The sequence below is a fragment of the Bubalus kerabau genome, chromosome 8 (genome assembly GCF_029407905.1).
Source record: "Bubalus kerabau isolate K-KA32 ecotype Philippines breed swamp buffalo chromosome 8, PCC_UOA_SB_1v2, whole genome shotgun sequence".
Taxonomy (NCBI): Eukaryota; Metazoa; Chordata; class Mammalia; order Artiodactyla; family Bovidae; genus Bubalus; species Bubalus kerabau.
In genome coordinates, this window is record NC_073631.1 from 89781077 (window position 1) to 89803020 (window position 21944).

General features: G+C 41.7%; 1 protein-coding gene across 5 annotated transcripts in view; it reads right to left on the reverse strand.

The window, feature by feature from the left end:
* The window catches only part of AASS (aminoadipate-semialdehyde synthase), a 79158-nt gene that overhangs the window by 5070 nt on the left and 52144 nt on the right, over nt 1-21944 (reverse strand). For all 5 annotated transcript variants that reach the window (XM_055590795.1, XM_055590796.1, XM_055590792.1 and 2 more), the window contains 6 exons: nt 19560-19700; nt 9578-9745; nt 4006-4101; nt 1708-1823; nt 969-1057; nt 270-446 (listed from right to left, as the gene is read on the reverse strand). In XM_055590795.1, the coding sequence (XP_055446770.1) occupies nt 270-446; nt 969-1057; nt 1708-1823; nt 4006-4101; nt 9578-9745; nt 19560-19700 (787 nt within the window). The remainder of the gene's footprint in view (nt 1-269; nt 447-968; nt 1058-1707; nt 1824-4005; nt 4102-9577; nt 9746-19559; nt 19701-21944) is intronic.

Below are 21944 nucleotides of genomic sequence, written 5' to 3' on the forward strand. Positions count from 1 at the left end.
GATTCTAAGTAACTGGCATTCCATCACTCAGCCGTCTTGGGGCTTACCTGGAACAGAAATCAGGTCTAACTCCAAAGCCCATAATTTTTACTCATCACAAGGTGATCTCCCAGTCAGCCAGAACTTGGATCTTCTGAACTGGCTCACTTTTAGTGAAAGCCAGTGTCACACTGAAGACTAATTATTTGATTAGTCTTGGTGTCATCCAGGTGTTGAATGACTTGGAGATAATATGGAGACAGACTTGGCCCTTAAACGAAAGAACTTACCATCAAGTAACATCTTGGCTGCCATAGCAGTGGGTAACCCCACAGTTTTAGCCATGGCTGAAAAACCATTGACATCCCCATAAACCACAAGATCAATAGTTTTATTTTCCAAATGTCCAGAAGGATGTCTGATTCCAAAGCTGTCTCTCATCACAATCATATCTTTCTCTCCAGGACCTTAAAATTAATAAATATACATTTGAAAATGTCATTATCATTACAACTCCAATACCATATTTCATCCCCCTGCTCCTCCCCTTCTGCTTTCAAGTTTTCCTTCCCATTATGTATATCCTTAAATAGTTAGATATACTGCTTTGTAGCCCAAGGAACAAATTAAAAATTCAAGGAAATGATAACTCTGACCAGATTCCCCTGTCCAGACTGGTCTCACTGTAACCCAGTTACAGACATGAGAGTACTTCTGGAAAGGCCATCCTCTCCTCCCCAGAGTGCTGCTTCAGCATTCCCTTAATGCGTCAAAAATTAAAAGCAAAACTAATAATGGTTTCCTTTGCCATATTTTCAAGTTCACTCTTACTTAGTAGTTCTCTTATTCTTCCCTCTGGAGAAATAGCCCTAGTGCTCTTTCCCTCATATCACGTTTGTCCATTCCCACTGTGTGACTCCTGCCCTCCAGTCTAATTCACTGGCTCTTAAGATCCTTCTGGGATGTTTAGCTCATAGCCCATGGCCTACCATAGGAAAGTTTCACGGCCAAATGCTTGGAGAGGGCATCCACGAGAGACTCGGCCTGAGGGACTTGTTCATCCCCGAGTAGGCCCAACCTGAGAAGAATAAGAGATGGCTGCGTTAATTCCAAGTCCTACATATACGCTCACCTGGGAAGCAGAAGGGAACACTCATTGGATTTCATCTTGAAAGGGCAGAATCATAAGATGACAGCTCAAGTTATAGGACTCCCAAGTTACTGTTAAATAATAACAGTAATGTTTTCACCTCTAGAATCATCCCCAGACTCTTCCATGAGTGCTGCCTGGAGCCAGACCTGACTCAGTCAGCGCGCACTGTTGCCAAGCTTCTGAGATTAACTTACAGGTTGGTTGTCCTGAAGGATACCAGCAGAATGTGTCAAGGCCAGGTGAATAAGTATTTTAAAGTAGTTAAAGAAGAGTGGGAGAATCTCCTAAAGGAGAGAAAAAATGCCCCACCTTTCTGGAAAACTGAGTAGTGATGTTTCTCAAAAATAAGTATTTCCCAAGTTATAATTGCCATTGAATTCCTCTCTCTACCTACTTTTTAATCCCATTATGAACATAGTATGTGGTAATCTCTCTACAACGGGCCAACATTAGAGCAGCAAATTCATCAAAGACAATGTGAAATGTCTGTTTCTATCCTGACCTTTCTTCGACTAGAAAGAACTAAGTGATCATTGATCCAGTGTTTTGCTCTAGGTTGACTGGTGCGTGCCTACCATTCGAGAGCCTCCAGCTGGGTTGTGTCTCCTCCCAGTTTCTTAAAGACAGCTTCCTTAAGCACATCACATTTGGAAGAGGATGAAATCCCAACTAGATCACAGAGGAGTTCTTTCTGATTAGAAAAACAAAGATACAACTTCTAAGTTCCAAATAGAATAAAAAATAAATTTAGAGATTATCCTAGGAAGACACGGGACCTCAAATTGTAAATTAGAGATCATTAGAAACAGTAAATTGTGGCGCACACATGTGCATACATATGTCTGCACACCTACACATCAATAAATGGATGGTATTTTAGCATGATATTTCAGCGATAAAAATGAGTCATAACACCAAATCAACACCAAAAGAGTAATATCATATTTGTGATCACTTTGCCTGCCTTTGCAGATCTTCTTCATCACCTTTCACCCATTATCCCTCGCCCTCCAGAAGTCTAGGATTTGGTATTCTTGTTTTGGCCAGGATAGAGTAAAAGGATCTTTGCTGTGGTTGCTAGTAGCAACCACGATTCTTTTGTAAGTTCAGGAAATGAGGGAGATTGTGCAGATAATAAAATCTCAAAGGAAGAACAGTTAAATGGTGGTCATAGCTTTTTTCACTTTCTAAACAAGACTTTCTCCAGGCTGTGCTCTAGATTAAAGATCAACAAGCTTGCTCGGCAAGGGAAGAAGGTGGACAAATGGGGAGAGTGGATATATATATATATATATACACTCATACACACACACACACTATATATACACTACCATGTGTAAAATATACCTAGCGGGAAGTTGCTATATAGCACAGGGAGCTGAGTTTGGTGCTCTGTGATGACCTGGGTGGGGGGATGGGGGTTGGTAGGGAGGGACAAGAGGGAGAGGATATATGTATACATGTAGCTGATTTACTTTGTTGTACAGCAGAAACTAACACAACACTGTAAGGCAATTATCCTCCAATTAAAAATCACAAACCTTCCCACAAAGAGGGAAAAAAAACAAACAAACTAGTTCACAGACCAAATTGAGATCACCATCTGGTTTTGTAAATAAAAACTTTTATTGAAACATAGTCATGCTCATTTTTTTATAAGCAGTCTGAACTGAGTAATCTGACAGAGACCATGTGACCCATAAAAGCCTTAAAAAGTTACAGTCTGGTCTTTGACCGAAAAAACAGTTTGCCAGCCCCTGTTCTAGACTGTAGCTGCCAAGATAAGGGGACCAGCCCCAAGAATGCTTGTACCAACCTTCCCAATCAAATTGCCTCAATATCAGATTCATTCCATGGATATTTATTCACTTCTGTCCAACAAGTTAATTTATGAAAGCTGAAACTTAGATTGAAAAAACTCTTATATACACAAAAAATGAGAATTTAAAAGCAACCAGCTAACAAGAATACCACAGCTTCACTGGGAGACTTATGGGATTAGCAGTACAGATTCTTATCTCCTTAGGACAGATTTCTGGCATCTCTATTGAAATATGGGCATGTTAATTTAAGTTGGACAACCAGTTGGTAACAAATTAATTCTTGGCAGTTAGTGGAAGCTTTATTTACATTCAGTTCCAAGTCTCCAGGGCTTCCCTGATAGCTCAGCTGGTAAAGAATCTGCCTGCAATGCAGGAGACCTGGGTTCGATCCCTCCGTTGGGAAGATCCCCTGGAGAAGGGAAAGGCTACCCACTCCAGTATTCTGGCCTGGAGAATTCCATGGACTGTATAGTCTACGGGGTCGCAAAGAGTCGGACACAACTGAGCGACTTTCACTCACTCACTCCAAGTCTCCAAAGTTCCTTCTAACCCTGAGACTGTAGGATTTAAATACAATACAGATATGTGCATAAACTCAGTACTTAAAAACTCAAACTCCTCATGGTTACAAATGGTCAAATGAAAGACCTAATTTGGGCATTGGGAATCAGTTCTGGAATACCACCAGGAGCTCTCCTGCCTTCCCAGGTTCAGGAGGCCCTAGTTTAACTCTCGTCAATGGGGCCAGCACTTAGACAAGCGGCAAAGCTCAGAGCCTAACGCAGAGGGCAAGCCCATTTCTGCTCAGGGCTGAGGGGGCAATCAAGTGGTACAAGCTGCCACAGGAAATAGGCCCCATGGGTCAGCCTCCATGTCCCCTCCATCCTCCCAAAACAGTGAAGGGAAAGGGGGCTTTGGAACTAGGACTTAACTTCCTGCACATATACCATAGGATGGGTTCTTGCTAGTCAAAACCCAGGTTCAAACCTGACCATTTCAGAAGGCATTTCTGAAGAGCAGCAGACAACGTGTAATTCCAGAGTCACTCACCCAGGTGAGCGGATTGGCATCAGGTTGAAGGGCAGGAAACGCATCTCTGTTTATGAGACCCAACTTCACAAATCCACTCAAAGCTTTGGCATACCCCTGTAATGAGAGTTGGTAAGCAACACATGAAAATGTCTTTAAAAATTTTTTTTAATTCTTTTGAAAAGAAGAACCTATCTTCATAGTTCATTTAGAAAACTGGCAGAAGATAGCCATTTGTATTGCTAGCATTGATGCAGCCACCCTTTGGTTCAAACCAAAATCAGTAGCGTAACAACCATTCCACTGGTTTACTTAAGAGAACAGGGTCTTTACTTTTTCTTGGTAACATGTGAGTGGTGCTTTTCTGACAGCATACAAGCAAATTTCCTCTTGTGTTACACACTCAAGTCAGCAGAATTATATTTAACAGAACAGTTGTCCTCTCTTTTATAATGGAAGAAGGAGCATGTAAGAATACCCCCAAAGCAGAAAATCCATTCTACTCCTTGAGTCATTATTCTAATGCAAATAAGGAGCAGGGGGAAAGGTAAGAATTTGAAATTTCTAAAATGTCACCACTGATAAAAATTCCTCATGTGTCCTTCATTCTTGTAGGACAGGCCAAAGTTCTTGGCATGAAACCCATGCCAATACACCCCTCCATCCTGACTCACTAATGATCTTCTCCACCACTCACATTCCCTAAATAAGCTGCTGGGCTCTTCCAGAGACATGGGCCTTGGTGCACACTGTGCCTATGCCTGGAATGTGGTAACACCTCTTTCTCACCTATGAAATGTTTACTCTTAAGACCCAGTTCAGTGCATCTGAACTCACCACTAGGTAAGTGGGCACTCCCTTCTGCTCTGGGTTCCTGCAGTATTTTGTGCATACCTCTACATGGCACTTAACACAAACTGTAATTCACTGTCTATTCAGCTGCTGAACTGAAGGCATAGAAAGTATGTGTGTCCTTCATCCCCATGCCTTCACCCCATTATCCATCATCCGGTATGCTAAAAACAAATGGCAGCATGCATGGATTCTGAATGATAATAAAGTGAAGGAAGATCATAATGTATGTTTCCTTGTGAGCAAATCATGGTGGGGGGAGGGTGCAATGAGAAAGTCAAAATAAGGGGCTTTATAGCCACTGCAGTTAGAGAGAGAGAAAGAGAGAGAGAATAGAAGGAAGAAGAGGAAGAAGAGAAAGGCAGGAAATTATTTCAGAAAGCAATAAAGTTATTAAGATATAGTTTCTGTTGCCATTGGATATTTCATCATTTAATGTGTGGATTTTCACATTTCTGAAAAGCTGTACCACCCAAACTGTTCAAAGGTTACTAATTAAAGAATTCACACTCATTTGCTCTAACCCAATGTAAATACAGTTCAAAGAGGAGAAACAAAACAGCAGTAATTCCAGCTTGCTTCTAGGATCTGATAAATGCTGGAGTGCTTTTCTTCCAAAATCTCAGATACTGAGACATGTCTGAGCCATTTCTCAATCTCAGAAATATATTTTTATGGTGACCTCTGGAGATGAATTTATTATGTGTATTCCTTTATCAGTAAGTCCTTAGCAAATTGCTGTGCTTAGGGCTGAGGCCACAGAGATGAAATATGCATTCCCCACCCATGAAGACACTATAGTCCAGGAGAAGGCTCAGATAAGACAAATGAATAAGGCCTGGTCCGTAGAGAGCAAAACCACGACCACTGGGGACTGCCCTACAGTGGGCTATCATAGCTGTGGGAGCACCAAGGAGAACTCACACAGATGTGGGGGAGGGGAGTCAAGGAGAGGAGTTAAGATCCCATGAGAAGGTGATATTAAGCTGGGTCTAGAAGGACTCATGTGATAAGCAGGTGCAGGGAAAAAGTCAAAGTCTCCCAATCATACTTGGGTGACAGGGTCTCATCTCTAACACTGGAAAGAGCATTCTGGCTACTTGAAGGGTTACTGACATTGCTCAGGGTGGTGGCGCTCATGAATATGAACTCTGGGAGCTGATTGTAGCTCAGATCATGAACTCCTTATTGCCAAATTCAGACTTAAATTGAAGAAAGTAGGGAAAACCACTAGACCATTTAGGTATGACCTAAATCAAATCCCTTATGATTATACAGTGGAAGTGAGAAATAGATTTAAGGGCCTAGATCTGATAGATAGAGTGCCTGAAGAATATGGAATGCAGTTCATGACATTGCACAGGAGACAGGGATCAAGACCATCCCCATGGAAATGAAATGCAAAAAAGCAAAATGGCTATCTGGGGAGGCCTTACAAATAGCTGTGAAAAGAAGAGAAGTGAAAAGCAAAGGAGAAAAGGAAAGATACAAGTATCTGAATGCAGAGTTCCAAAGAATACCAAGGAGAGATAAGAAAGCCTTCCTTAGCGATCAATGCAAAGAAATAGAGGAAAACAACAGAATGGGGAAGACTAGAGATCTCACCAAGAAAATTAGAGATACCAAGGGAACATTTCATGCAAAGCTGGGCTCGATAAAGGACAAAAATGGTATGGACCTAACAGAAGCAGAAGATATTAAGAACAGGTGGCAAGAATACACAGAAGAACTGTACAAAAAAGATCTTCATGACCCAAATAATCACGATGGTGTGATCACTCACCTAGAGCCAGACATCCTGGAATGTGAAGTCAAGGGGGCCTTAGAAAGCATCACTACAAACAAAGCTAGTGGAGGTGATGGAATTCCAGTTAAGCTATTTCAAATCCTGGAAGATGATGCTGTGAAAGTGCTGCACTCAATATGCCAGCAAATTTGGAAAACTCAGCAGTGACCACAGGACTTGAAAAGGTCAGTTTTCATTCCAATCCCAAAGAAAGGTCAGGAGGGGCCAACCTCGTCATTTAAGAATGAACTAAAGCTCTCAAGAATGTGTAGGGGTGAGAACCATCCCACCGAACCTGAGAGAATGAATGTTACAGAGTTCATATTCATGAGGGCCACCACCCTGAGCAATGTCAGTAACCCTTCAAGTAGCCAGAATGCTCTTTCCAGTGTTAGAGATGAGACCCTGTCACCCAAGTATGATTGGGAGACTTTGACTTTTTCCCTGCACCTGCTTATCACATGAGTCCTTCTAGACCCAGCTTAATATCACCTTCTCATGGGATCTTAACTCCTCTCCTTGACTCCCCTCCCCCACATCTGTGTGAGTTCTCCTTGGTGCTTCCACAGCTATGATAGCCCACCTGACCTGCCTCTTGAGAAACCCATATGCAGGTCAGGAAGCAACAGTTAGAACTGGACATGGAACAACAGACTGGTTGGAATAGGAGCACATCAAGGCTGTATATTGTCACCCTGCTTATTTAACTTCTATGCAGAGTACATCATGAGAAACGCTGGGCTGGAAGAAGCACAAGCTGGAATCAAGATTGCCGGGAGAAATATCAATAACCTCAGATATGCAGATGACACCACACTTATGGAAGAAAGTGAAGAGGAACTAAAATGCCTCTTGATGAAAGTGTAAGAGGAGAGTGAAAAAGTTGGCTTGAAGCTCAACATTCAAAAAACAAAGATCATGGCATCTGGTCCCATCACTTCATGGCAAATAGATGGGGAAACAGTGGAAACAGTGGCAGACTTTATTTTTTGGGGCTCCAAAATCACTGCAGATGGTGACTGCTGCCATGAAATTAAACGACACTTACTCCTTGGAAGAAAAGTTATGACCAACCCAGATAGCATATTGAAAAGCAGAGACATTACTTGGCCAACAAAGGTCTGTCTAGTCAAGGCTAAGTTTTTTCCAGTGGTCATGTATGGACGTGAGAGTTGGACTGTGAAGAAAGCTGAGTGCCGAAGAATTGATGCTTTTGAACTGTGGTGTTGGAGAAGACTCTTGAGAGTCCCTTGGACTGCAAGGAGATCCAACCAGTCCATTCTAAAGGAGATTAGTCCTGGGTGTTCATTGGAAGGACTGATGTTGAAGCTGAAACCCCAATACTTTGGCCACCTCATGCGAAGAGTTGACTCTTTGGAAAAGACCCTGACGTTGGGAGGGATTGGGGGCAGGAGGAGGAGACGACAGAGGATGAGATGGCTGGATGGCATCACCGACTGGATGGATATGAGTTTAGGTAAACTCTCGGAGTTGGTGATGGACAGGGAGGCCTGGCGTGCTGCAGTTCATGGGGTCCCAAAGAGTCGGACACTACTGAGTGAATGAACTGACTGAACTGACTGAACTGACTAACTGATCAGAAAGTCCTAACTTCTGAATCCCCTGAAAAAAATAGTCCCTACTTACTGTCTTAGAACAAGAGGTAAACAGAATCAAGAATCTGCCAGATCTGGGGAGGGCATGACTTCAATTTCCACTAGAATTTGTCCTGTGCCTAAAGGCTTATGAAACATCCATGTTTCTTCTATCTACTTAAGATGTTATCACTGACAATTCATTTAGTTCCCAGTGAGGAAATCATATTCATGAGAGCACAGGTACCAGGAAATCTCACAGGGCAGTGAGATCTGAAATCAGATCCCTAATTTTTAGAGATCTATGTATATTAGGTATGCTAGTAATAGAGGGTTGAATATGTACCCGTCATAATTCAGGGCCACTCAGGACCTCAAAGACCTCATGTAAATCTTTGCAAATGTAATTAGTTAAGGATCTCAGTATTTAGGGTGGGTCCTAAATACAGTGACTGGTGTCCTGGCAAGAAGATGACAGGACACAGTGACATAAGCAGGAGAAGATGATATGAAGATGGAGGCAGAGATGGGACCAGTACGTCTACAAGTTAAAGAACACGAAGAACTGCCTGCAATCACTGGAAGTGAGGCGAGAGTGGCACGAGAAGGTTTCTCCCTGGAAACCTCCAGAAGACACAAACCCTACACACATTCTGTTGAGAGGATACATTTCTGTTGTTAAAACTTTCATAGTAATTCATTATACAGCCCTAGGAAACCATTATACTGATTGTCTTAATCTGGTCACACTTGTAACTATTCTTCTGTGATTCAAAAATGTGTACTGGACATTTGTATTTATGGTCCTAGTATCTACACTCTATTTTGTGGCTAAAAAACATTTAAGATTTGCTCTGGGGAAGGTGACACTGACTACATTATCAGCTCTGGGGATGAAAAACAGGGGCCAAAGCTGATTGGCACCTTTTTTTGCACTGATCTCAGGGGCCCATGAGATTAAAAGTCTACTTCTGACTGTGAAGATGTAGTTTTTCATTCTCAGTGGATTTGAACCTAAGATCTGCTACCATCCTGCCATTCTGTGAGGCAGGGGACACAACCAAAGCTTGAAGGAAGAGCTGAGAGGTGGAGAGAAACCAAAGTCCCTGTGAGGTCACTGGACCCCCAAACCTGAGTACATCTGAAGCTGGCCCTTCACCTTCCCCAATTCTCATGAGTCAAAAACTCCATTTTTGCTCCAGCCGCGTTATCTCCTGAAACAATCAATCCAAAGAGTTCTCAGAAAACAGATTCCAATCTGGTTTATCATCTTAATTATTTTGATTATGAAGAAAAATTACATGCTTGCATTACTTACATCAAAACGGGCAACCTGTTCATCTCAAATAGAGCCACTTACCTTGTACCTCAGTGTCCCTCGTAATAAAGTGTGAGCAGATGGAATGCCATAAATCTCAGCATACTTCGTACTGTCTCTGTTAGGATAACCTTCCAAATTTAATCCAGGGAAATAATCCATGGGAGTGACTGCATCCAGAAAGGAGACACCTCCTACAGCATTCACAACCTGGGAACATTGAAAAGGCACATGTGGAGTGAAAACAGTGGATTCTCTCTTTGGACTTATCTTCACCCTTTGTATACAAAAAAAGAATTAGCTTTTACCAAAAAAAAAAAAAAGCAATAGGTGATTTGAAAAAAATAATGGCTTCCCTGGTGGCTCAGGTGGTAAGGAATCTACCTGCATTGCAAGAGACCTGGGTTCAATCCCTGGGTTGGGAAGATCCCCTGGAGGAGGGCATGCAACCCACTCCAGTATTCTTGCCTGGAGAATTCCATGGACAGAGGAGCCTTGTGGGTTACACAGTCCATGGGATTGCAAAGAGTCAGACACGACTGAGGAACCAACACTCACCCTGGTCAACACCCCATGTTCAGCCTGTTCCACTAATAACTTAATTCACAAGGGCATTGTTCTCCCAAGCTTTAAAATCTGACTTAAAGCATTTCATTTTTTACTAAGATCTTGTTTCTGATTTCCCCTAGCCCCTGGATAAGATGTCACTGGATTATGTCCCCTAGAGTTCTGTTTTTAAATAGGCACCACACTATACGAACAGATATTCAAGGTGCCTTCTGTGTTCACACAGAAATGGCCACATTCTCACTCTGTTCTTTCTCTTCACTCCCATCCCCTGTCTTGAATGCTCAGGTACCATTCACATCCATTCACACCTGGCATTTACAGAGCACCTGCTATGTGTGTGCCAGGATGTCACCTGGGAATAGGAGAGTGATGAATAAGACTCAGCTCCTGTCTCCACACAGTCCTTTCTTCACTGAACAAACCTTTACTTAATGTCCATCAAGATCCAGGAGCAGCACTGAGCAGCATAAGACATTCACAGCCTAGACCAGTCAACCAGCCTGTGGATGTCGGGAAAGGGAGTCGGGGAGACGCCCTCTCACAAGGACAATGCAATGAACACACAGTGAGACTCCAAAAAAAATAAATAATAAATAAATAAAAATGCTACCTCCTGATCTTACTGCTGGTGAGAAATCACAACACTGATCCCAAGCTCTTCTGGTGTCCTCTTTCCCACACCTCTCCCTGCATCACACACAATCAAGATGCAGTGAAGGATTTTTTTCCCTTTCATCTTGAATAAAGGGCTAATTTCTTCTTTCAACTTGTGAGGCAGGTGATCATCCCTGAGGTCATGGAAAACATTCTGGATGAATACAATCAGAACTGAGCATCTTGGAACTAGATTCGGTCCTGCTCCCACCCCTGGAAGTAATCTCTGACAACGTCTGAGAGCTTCACAAAACAACACTGTTCGAGGCAGCTGGCGATGGACCTTTGGATGGAGTCTGGGGAATTTGCTCAAAGGAGCTTTTGGCTAAACGTAATGCTTCGTGAGGTTTATTTGTAGGGAAGTTTGACGTGTGTCTTGGTATGAAGGGGGAAATGGAAACATATGCATATAGGACTGAAGTCTCAGGAGGAAATGGGCAGTTCTGACCTCAGAGTCAGGCCTGGTGGGGTCTCCGCAGTCAAAGGCTCACTTTAGGGGCTTCCCTGGTGGTCCTGTACTTAAGACTCTGCCCTGCCAATTCAGGGGGAAAGGGTTTGATCCCTGGATGGGGAACTAAGATTCCACATGCCATGAGGCATGGCTATTAAAAAAAAAAAAAAAGCCTCACTTTAAAGAGCATCAGTTCAGTTCAGTTCAGTCGCTCAGTCGTGTCCGACTCTTCGCGACCCCATGAATCACAGCATGCCAGGCCTCCCTGTCCATCACCAACTCCCGGAGTTCACTCAGACTCACGTCCATCAAGTCAGTGATGCCATCCAGCCATCTCATCCTCTGTCATCCCCTTCTCCTCCTGCCCCCAATCCCTCCCAGCATCAGAGTCTTTTCCAATGAGTCAACTCTTCGCATGAGGGGGCCAAAGTACTGGCGTTTCAGCTTCAGCATCATTCCCTCCAAAGAAATCCCAGGGCTGATCTCCTTCAGAATGGACTGGTTGGATCTCCTTGCAGTCCAAGGGACTCTCAAGAGTCTTCTCCAACACCACAGTTCAAAAGCATCAATTCTTCGGCACTCAGCCTTCTTCACAGTCCAACTCTCACATCCATACATGACCACAGGAAAAACCATAGCCTTGACTAGACAGACCTTTGTTGGCCAAGTAATGTCTCTGCTTTTGAATATGCTATCTAGGTTGGTCATAACTTTCTTTCCAAGGAGTAAGCGTCTTTTAATTTCATGGCTGCAGTCACCATCTGCAGTGATTTTGGAGCCCCCAAAAATAAAGTCTGCCACTGTTTCCACTGTTTCCCCATCTATTTGCCATGAAGTGGTGGGACCATATGGCATGATCTTCGTTTTCTGAATGTTGAGCTTTAAGCCAACTTTTTCATTCTCCTCTTACACTTTCATCAAGAGGCTTTTTAGTTCCTCTTCACTTTCTGCCATAATAGTGTTGTTATCTGCATATCTGAGGTTATTGATATTTCTCCCGGCAATCTTGATTCCAGCTTGTGCTTCTTCCAGCCCAGCGTTTCTCATGATGTACTCTGCATATAAGTTAAATAAGCAGCGTGACAATATACAGCCTTAACGTACTCCTTTTCCTAGCACCATCAAAAATTCCAAGAGGGAGAATCAGAAGGAAGTGAGGAATGCTTTTAGTTTAATTTTCTTGTGAAACTCTCCTGAACTTCACAGTAAACATTTCCCAAATGCACTTTTCTTTAAAGCAAACTTCTTCTATCAGGATTCTAAATTTTTTTTTAAGTCTAATAAATAGGCAAATGTTAACTTTTAGAGTCTTCTTACCTATCTCTCTTCTACAACCTATGACAATTCTAAAATTTGGTTACATGTTTGAAAGTTAGGGATTTTTAAGAAAAAGTCAATAAAGAGCACTATATTCCAGCACTGTACTAGTCAAAAATAAATCAGCTGGTTCCTAAGTCTGTCATGAGATCCTTATAAGGAAAATAGGGAAATATAAGCTGAATGGTAATGATCCATTTATTGATTGAAATGGAAGCAACTGGACCCCAACATTACTGGGTAATTTGGTATCAATTCAGAGTTGTATTTCTAGTGACCTATCATGGGATTCATTCAGAAGGCCTTTTCTGTATGACTTGGACAAGAAAGAAACATACTTATCTATTTGGCAGAGAATATGCATTTTTTTCTGACTCGACAATTACATCCAAGATCCACTTCCAGCAGAGACACTGGCTCATTACTCACGGCTGGTGTAGGCTGCTGTAAGTGCAAGACTTCCCTACATGTCACCCACACTGACATGTCTCCCAGCCACTGAGGACCACTGACAATAAGCTTGACTGCTAAACCAACAACACATTTAACACAAGCAGTATGCAGACAAGCATTTATGCAGGGCCCACTGCGTGCCAGGTGCCTTATATACATAACCTTTAATCCACACAGAAACCCATTTTTCAGAGGTGAAAACTGAGGCTGAGACAGTCACTCAGAGGCAGATTTAAACACAGGTCTATTTGAATTTCATTTCATGCAAAGATGGGCACAATAAAGGACAGAAATGGTAGGGACCTAACAGAAATAGAAGATATTAAGAAGAGGTGGCAAGAATACACAGAAGAACTATAAAAAAAAGATCTTCATGACCCAGACAACCACGATGGTGTGATCACTCATCTAGAGCCAGACATCCTGGAATACAAAGTCAAGTGGGCCTTAGAAAGCATCACTACAAACAAAGCTAGTGGGAAATTCCAGCTCAGCTATTTCAAATCCTAAAAGGTGATGTTGTGAAAGTGCTGCACTCAACATGCCAGCAAATTTGGAAACTCAGCAGTGACCACAGGACTGGAAAAGGTCAGTTTTCATTCTAATCCCAACGAAAGGCAATGCCAAAGAATGCTCAAACTACTGCACAATTGCACTGATCTAACACGCTAGCAAAGTAATGCTCAAAATTCTCCAAGCTAAGCTTCAATAGTACTTGAACTGTGATCTTCCAGATGGTCAAGCTGGATTTAGAAAAGGCAGAGGAACCAGAGATCACACTGCAAACATTTGTTGGATCATTGAAAAACCGAGAGAATTCCAGAAAAACATCTACTTCTGCTTTTGAATATGCCAAAGCCTTTGACTGTGTAGGTCAAAACAAACTGGAAAATTTTTAAAGAGATGGGAATACGAGACCACCTGACCTCCCTTCTGAGAAGTCTGTATGAAGGTTAGAAAGCAACAGTTAGAACTGAACATGGAACAACAGACTGGTTCCAAATCCAGAAAGGAGTACATCAATGCTTATATTGTCACCCTGCTTATTTAACTTATATGCAGAGTACATCATGAGAAATGCTGGACTGGATGAAGCACAAGTTGGAATCAAGATTGCTGGAAGAAATATCAATAACCTCAGATATGCAGATGACACCACCCTTATGGCAGAAAGCAAAGAACCAGAGTCTCTCAATGAAAGTGAAAGAGGAGAGTGAAAAAGCTGACTTAAAACTCAACATTCAAAAAACTAAGATCATGGCATCCGGTCCCATCACTTCATGGCAAATAGATGGGGAAACAATGGAAAAAGTGACAGACTTTATTTTGGGGTGCTCCAAAATCACTGCAGATGGTGACTGCAGCCATGAAATTAAAAGACGCTTGCTGCTTGTAAGAAAACCTATAACCAACTTAGCATTATTAAAAAGCAGAGACATTACTTTGCCAACAAAGGTCCATCTAGTCAAAGCTATGGTTTTTTCCACAGTCATGTATGTATGTGACAGTTGGACACAAAGAAAGCTGAGTGCTGAAAAATTGATGCTTTTGAGTTGCTGGTGTTGGAGAAGACTCTTGAGAGTCCCTTGCACTGCAAGGAGATCCAACCAGTCCATCCTAAAGGAAATCAGTCCTGGGTGTTCATTGGAAGGACTGACGCTGAAGCTGAAACTCCAATCCTTTGACCACCTGATGTGAAGAACTGACTCATTGGAAAAGACTCTGATGCTGGGAAAGATTGAAGGCAGGGGGAGAAGGGGATGACAGAGGATGAGATGGTTGGATGGCATTACCAACTCGATGGACATGAGTTTGGGCAAACTCCAGGAGTTGGTGATGGACAGCAAAGCCTGGCGTGCTGCAGTCCATGGGGTTGCAAAGAGTTGGATATGACTGAGCAACTGAACTAAACTGAAGTATTTGAATCCAACATCCGTGTTCTTTCTACTATACCATTTGTTGCTGTTGTTTAGTCACTAAATCGTGTTTGTCTTTTTTGTGACCTCATGGACTATAGCCCACCAGGCTCCTTTGTCCATGGAATTCTCCAGACAAGAAAGCGGAGTGGAAAGGTTTCCATTTCCTTCTCCAGGGCATCTTCCCGACCCAGGGATTAAATCCATATCTCCTACACTGGCAGATGGATTCTTTACCACTGAGGGATTCTATAGGGATTCTATACCCCTACTATACCGTGCTGCTGCTGCTGCTGCTAAGTCGCTTCAGTCATGGCCGACTCTGTGCGACCTCATAGATGCCAGCCCACCAGGCTCCCCCGACCCTGGGATTCTCCAGGCAAGAACACTGGAGTGGGTTACTATACCATACTCTCCCCTTAATGGTGCTCATTTGTGGATCAGTGTTTTGAGAAGGATATTGATGAACCAGGTATAGCATTCCTGATCATGCCACTGGTGATGCACCTGAAAATTACATTAAGAATGGCTGCAGGCAGTGGAGAGCTGCAACTACAATGGGGAGGCAGGGTGCTGAAATCAAGAGAGTGGCAGGCAATGGAAAAAGAGGCAGGAAACCCATCTCAAAGCTGTGTTTGCAGAACAAACACAATCCTTACTTATAGTATGTGTTTTGCTTGTGAGTGACTTGGAGAGGAGGCTGAAGGAGATGATGGCAAAGGTCTGCCACGTCACAACCAGATGCCATCAATGTTCCACCACCCATGGAGAGAAGACAACTCAGAGAAGACACAGTCACTGTCTCCAAATGTATGCAAGGAAATCAGATGTGTTGGAAACAGGATTAGAAGTTAGAAGTGAACAACAGTACTGGTAATAGAGCTCATGGCCCTACATCCTTGTGGTAATTTCCAGTGAGAAACATCTTAAATCTTAGGCTCCTCTCTGAGTTGCTGGAAAAGTTTAAGGTTTTGATTTCAAGCAGAAGCCAAAGAAGCCACCTGGCTCTGTCGTGATGATTCTGTGAATTATGTAAGACCTGCTCCATGGCAGAAGGTGATGGTGACGGACAGGATGGAGGGACAAGAGAGGCTTCAAGAAGTCTAACAATCCAGGTTAGGAGATAGACTGATGCACTTGAATCGCTGAGTGAATAATACAGCATCCGGGAAGTTCTTAGACACAGACAATCAAAGTGTGGGAGTTCAGACAAGAGAATAGCTAACAGGGCCTGGAGTGGTCAGGACAAGCTGCAGTCACAAGAGGAGACCTTGAGAAAAGTATCGTTTTAGCAAAGAAAAGAAAGGCATCGTGTTTTCTCTTGGTGTCCTCCACAGTGTCAGGGAGATGCAAAAAGCACTCCTCTTTTACAAAAGGAGTTCAGGATGAAAGGGGAAAACTTCAAATTCAACAAATACAACTTCTACTGCCTGAAAACAACTCTTGCTTTCCCTGAGTTCTCATCACCATTTATTTCTTTATGCAGCTAATATTTGCTGGGGACTTAAGACATGCCTGACAATCTGCTGTTAAGCAGAGTGTAATTTATATGACCTCACAAAGCCCGACTGCAAGAACCCTGCAAGGCTGGTATGATTATGCTTATCTTCAGGCAGGGAACCCAAAGCTCAGAGAGATGAAATGATGGCTTGAGTACTGCCCAGCCAGCAATGGCAGAGCTAGAGCACCATGCCAGGCCCCATGGCATCAGGCTCCCTGCCCTTTCTGTTGCACATATTGCTCTCCACTGACCTCCTTGCTATAATCTTTATCTGGCCATATAATCTTTATATAGCTTCCTGATAATAAGCATTTTGTGTGACTGTAGCAAGAATTCTTCTTGCATTCATATGTAAGTTTATACCAAGTGTGGGTCAGTCTCTGATCCACACAGCAGCAGGTGGAAGGGGCTGTTGACACACAACAGGAGATCGGCAGTGGTGTAGAAAAGGATGTGTGCCTGGTAGAATCTCAGACTGGGGCCCAAACCTTCATGATTTGTAGACCTGGGAAACTAGATGGAAACTTAGTGCCCACCATCGGGACACTGATGCCCAGTTGGCCTTTACAACTGCATGGTCTTTGGTGACACTCAGGGATATCAGCACTTGGACCAGAACCTAGGGGTCCTGTTTCATATCCTGAAACATGTGAATGTGTCTTTCCAGAATCAACATAAAGTGTCCTGCTTGCTCTGTTATGTTTTAAGTTCAGCTTTGGTCCTCTGGTCATTAAATCAGTTCATCTCAATTTCAGCTGCACATTAGAATCATTTGGGAGGTTTTTAAAGATCCCCAAGCCCAGGCAAATCAGAATCTCTGGGGAATGTAGCCCAGACATCTGTATTTTTAAAGTGCCTTGGCAATTCCAGTTTGTAGGCAAGGCTGGGAGCCACACTCATCATAGGTACAGAACCTAGTGGTTGATAATAACATTCACCCTAAGAAATTCTTTCAATTTACTTTTTTCACATGAAATACATTTAGATCACAGATACACTGAGAACTTATAATACCGCTGCCAGAATAATCTTTTTTAAGATCCACGTCTGATCACATAATTTGTCACTCCCTGTAGAGGTAGGACTAGCATGAGGTGAGTGAGGTGCTTGGGGCACAAAACATAAAGAGGAACCCTTGGTCCAGTTATATTTGTTCCCAACTGCGAGTCTTTCCTTACAGTCAAGAGCATAAAGTATCAAAGCAGATCAATGTGATTTGGACACTGGCAATCCCTGGTGGCTCAGATGGTAAAGAATCTGGTTGCAATGCAGGAGACCTGGGTTCGATCCCTGGGTTGGGAAGATCCCCTGGAGAAGAGAATGGCTACCCACTCCAGGATTCTGGCCTGGAGAACTCCATGGACAGAAGAGCCTGGGAAGCTACAGTCCATGCCAGGCTACAGTTCATGGGGTCACAAAGAGTTGGACACAACTGAGCAACTTTCACTAATGCCAATTGCCATCTCTAACTGAGGCTGAGTTAGCGCTTCTTATGCCTGTTTCTATCTTGGAAACCTCATCAGTTCAGTCGCTCAGTTGTGTCCGACTCTTTGCGACCCCATGAACTGCAGCACGCCAGGCCTCCCTGTCCATCACCAACTCCCGCAGTTTACCCAAACTCATGTCCATTGAGTCAGTGATGACATCTAACCATCTCATCCTCTTTCGTCCCTTTCTCCTCCTGACTTCAATCTTTCCCAACATCAGGGTCTTTTCAAATGAGTCAGTTCTTCATATCGGGTGGCCAAAATATTGGAGTTTCAACTTCAACATCAATCCTTCCGATGAACACTCAGGACTGATTTCCTTTAGGATGGACTGGTTGGATCTCTTTGAAGTCCAAGGGACTCTCAAGAGTCTTCTTCAACACCACAGTTCAAAAATATCAATTCTTCGGCGCTCAGCTTTCTTTATAGTCCAACTCTCACATCCATAAATGACCACTGGAAAAACTATAGCCTTGACTAGACAGACCTTTGTTGACAAAGTAATGTCTCTGCTTTTTAATATGCAGTCTGGGTTGGTCATAACTTTCCTTCTAAGGAGTAAGCATCTATTAATTTCATGGCTGCAATCACCATCTGCAGTGATTTTTGAGCCCCCCAAAATAAAGTCTGACACTGTTTCCACTGTTTCCCCATCTATTTGCATGAAGTGATGGGACTGGATGCCATGACCTTAGTTTTCTGAATGTTGAGCTTTTAAGCCAACTTCAGTATTCAGTATTTAAGCCACTTCAGTATTCTTGCCTTGAGAAGCCCATGAACAGTATGAAAAGGTAACCTTATAGCATTATTGTAAGAATTAGATGAAATTGACACTCAGCACAGTCATGAGTGGCAGTGTCTCTGCCAGGCTGGCACCTTCTTAACCCTCAAAGCTGAGTACATCTCTTCCTGCTAATTTTCCTCTTCCCAACCTCCTCACCAAAATCAAGTCAATTCCTCTTTCATCTGCGTCACTGTGACATGTTCGCATACTTTGGAACTTCTCTCATTGAATTATACCAATTTTTCCAGTGTCTGCCTTTCCTGCCATGAAGCTATCTGGTAAAAAAGGGGGTAAAAAGGCTTAGACCTGGATTTGAATCCCAGCTAAATGGCTGTGAACATTCTCTTTGAGCCACAGTTTCCTTATAGTAAAATGATGAAAACAGTACTAAACTCAGAGAGCTCTTACATTCTGCCACACAGCAGCTGGGAAAGAAATGTTAGTTTCTTTCCCTCACCCACCAAATTCTCCATCCCAAGAGCCACCCCATTCCAGTCATGAGTTCTCTGAGATCAGGAACTTCATTCAGCATGATAACCTTTAGTGCCTTGGCCCAAGTCTAGCACATAATAGGGACTCAGTAAACATTTGTCATGCTGAAATAAACTGCAAGATGACCAGCAGATACACATGCAGAGAAGCCGAGTGTTTAAACTGCAGAAACAACTTGCAAGAAGGCAAAGAGGAAAGAATGAGCTTTGCTGGGGATGGTGGGGAGAGCACACTGAAAAGAACAGAAAATACACGCCGGGAAACACTGCAGGAGGAGGAAATGAGGACAAGCGGCACAGCCAGCACTGAAGGGCCTTGGAATCAGGGAAAAGGATTTTGGATTTTCTTAGGCAGTTATTTTGGGTTTCTATCTCTAAAGCTTTGATGAGCCTCCTTCACCTTTCCATTGAGCAGGTAGGTAGCGGGCTGCATTATGTTCATCAGAACTCCCACTGGACTCCAGCTAAATTTGTATCTCAAAGGATTGTCTGAACATTCAGGAGCTGGAAGGCCACCGCAGTAGGAAACATAAGATTCAATCTGTAAAATAAAGAATCAGCAATAAGATAGAATAATCTATCCAAATAATTAAGTACAATGACACAAATCAAGTAAACTTGTTAGAGTTTCTCCTTTCTTAAAGTTACAAAGGCTTTCAAAAATACATCCTTAAAGCCAAACACCACTTAAGTCCATTATATTTATATATATATATTTTTTTAATCCTCTAGATACTGTGACTAACATTTTGCTCTATTAAAACTCCAACTGTTAGTTCAATTCTGCTTGATCATTGCCTCCTTTTAATTCAAATTATATATTTGATTATAATTTGGTTATGTGTGCATAATTATTCATACTGATTAATATGTTAATATAAAATATTGTTAATTATATGATACAGTTTAATTAATTAGAATTTTTATTTGATTATATACATATATAATCTATTTTAGGTTATATATAATCTGATTCATCACATTTTATGTCCAATAGCTCCTTCTTATGTATAAAAGATACTTTACATACCAACAGATTGATAATATTATAAAGAATTTTTCTCACTTTTAAAAGTCAAACCATACTACAGAATTTTCAAAGCAGTCTAAAGATCAAAAAGCAAAATATTTTTTGCTGTAATTTATGTCAAAGAGTATTCTGCTGATGTTTTCCTTTAGAAGTTTCATGGTTTCTGGTCTTACACTTAGGTCTCTAGTCTATTTTGGATGAAGTAGCAGTCTAAGTCTTTTATCAAACCAAAATATTATAGTAGCATCTATTTCTCTAAAAATTTATGCTAAGACTTGGACTGTTTTTAACTACACAAATATTTCTGCAGTTTCAAAATTATACTTGAAATTTCTAGTCACAGTATGAGTTAGAATGCAGCAGCTTTTTCTCAAAATAGACTGAAGACCCAAGTGTGAAACCAGAAACCATGAAACTCCTAAAGGAAACACAGGCAGAACACTCTTTGACACAAATTAGAGCCATATATATATATATTTGGATCCATCTGCCAGTGCAAAGGAAATAAAAGCAAAAATAAACAAATGAGACCTAATTAAAATTTAAAGCTTTTGCACAGTAGAGAAAACCATTGACAAAACAAATGACAATCTACTGAATGGGAGAAAGTATTTGTAAATGATATGACTAATAACACGTTAATACTTAAAATATATAAACAGCTCATTCAACCCAACATCAAAAAAACAAACAACCTGATTTAAAAATGGGCAGAAGGCCTGAACAGGCATTTTTCCAAAGAGGAAATGCAAACGGCCAACAGGCACATGGAAAGATGCTCAACATTGCTAATCATCAGGGAAATGCAAAGTAAATCACAATCAGAAATATCACCTCACACATGTCAGAGTAACTATCATCAATAAGAACAGAAATAACAAACGTTGGAGAGGATGTGAAGAAAAGGGAACCGTATACACTATTGGTGGGAAAGTATATTGGTACAGCTGCTGTGGAAAACAGCATGGATATTTCTCAAAAAACTAAAAATAGAATTACCATATTACATACCATATATATCACTCCTGGGTATATATCTGAAAAAAATACTAATTTAAAAAGATGCATGCATCCTAATGTTCATCACGGCATTATTTATAGTTGCCAAGATACAGAAGCACCTAAGTGTCCATCAACAGATGAATGGATAAATAAGATGGGGTATATGTATACAATGGAATACTACTCAGTGATAAAAATAATTAAATCTTGCCATTTGCAACAACATGGATGGACTTGTAGGGTATTATGCTAAGTGAAATAAGCAGACAGAGAAAGACTGCATGATATCACTTATATGTGGAATCTAAAAAAACTAGCAAATATAACAAAAAAGAAGCAGAGTCACAGATAAAAGAGAACCAACTAGTGGTTACCATTGGGGAAAGAGAAGCGGGGAGGTGCAGTAGAGGGGCAGGGTATTAAGAGGTACAAACTATTATGCATAAATAATACCTAGCACTGTTTATTGGATCACCACTGGTTTCATAATGTAAATACTATATATTGAACAAATTAAATGTCAAATTTTTTATTACCATAGTTCATATTACTAGTGGGGTTTTCAGGGGTTTAGAGATTTCTTTTTGGTTAACATTCAGTGCAAAAGTACTAGATGGTGTATAACTCTAGAATTGAGTTTTAAGGGATTCCCTAATATGTATACTATCTTTTTATCTGAAGTAATAAACTATGATTTTGAAAGTGCCTGAAAAAAAAAAAAGCTATAAGGAAATATTGTACAACAGAGGGAAC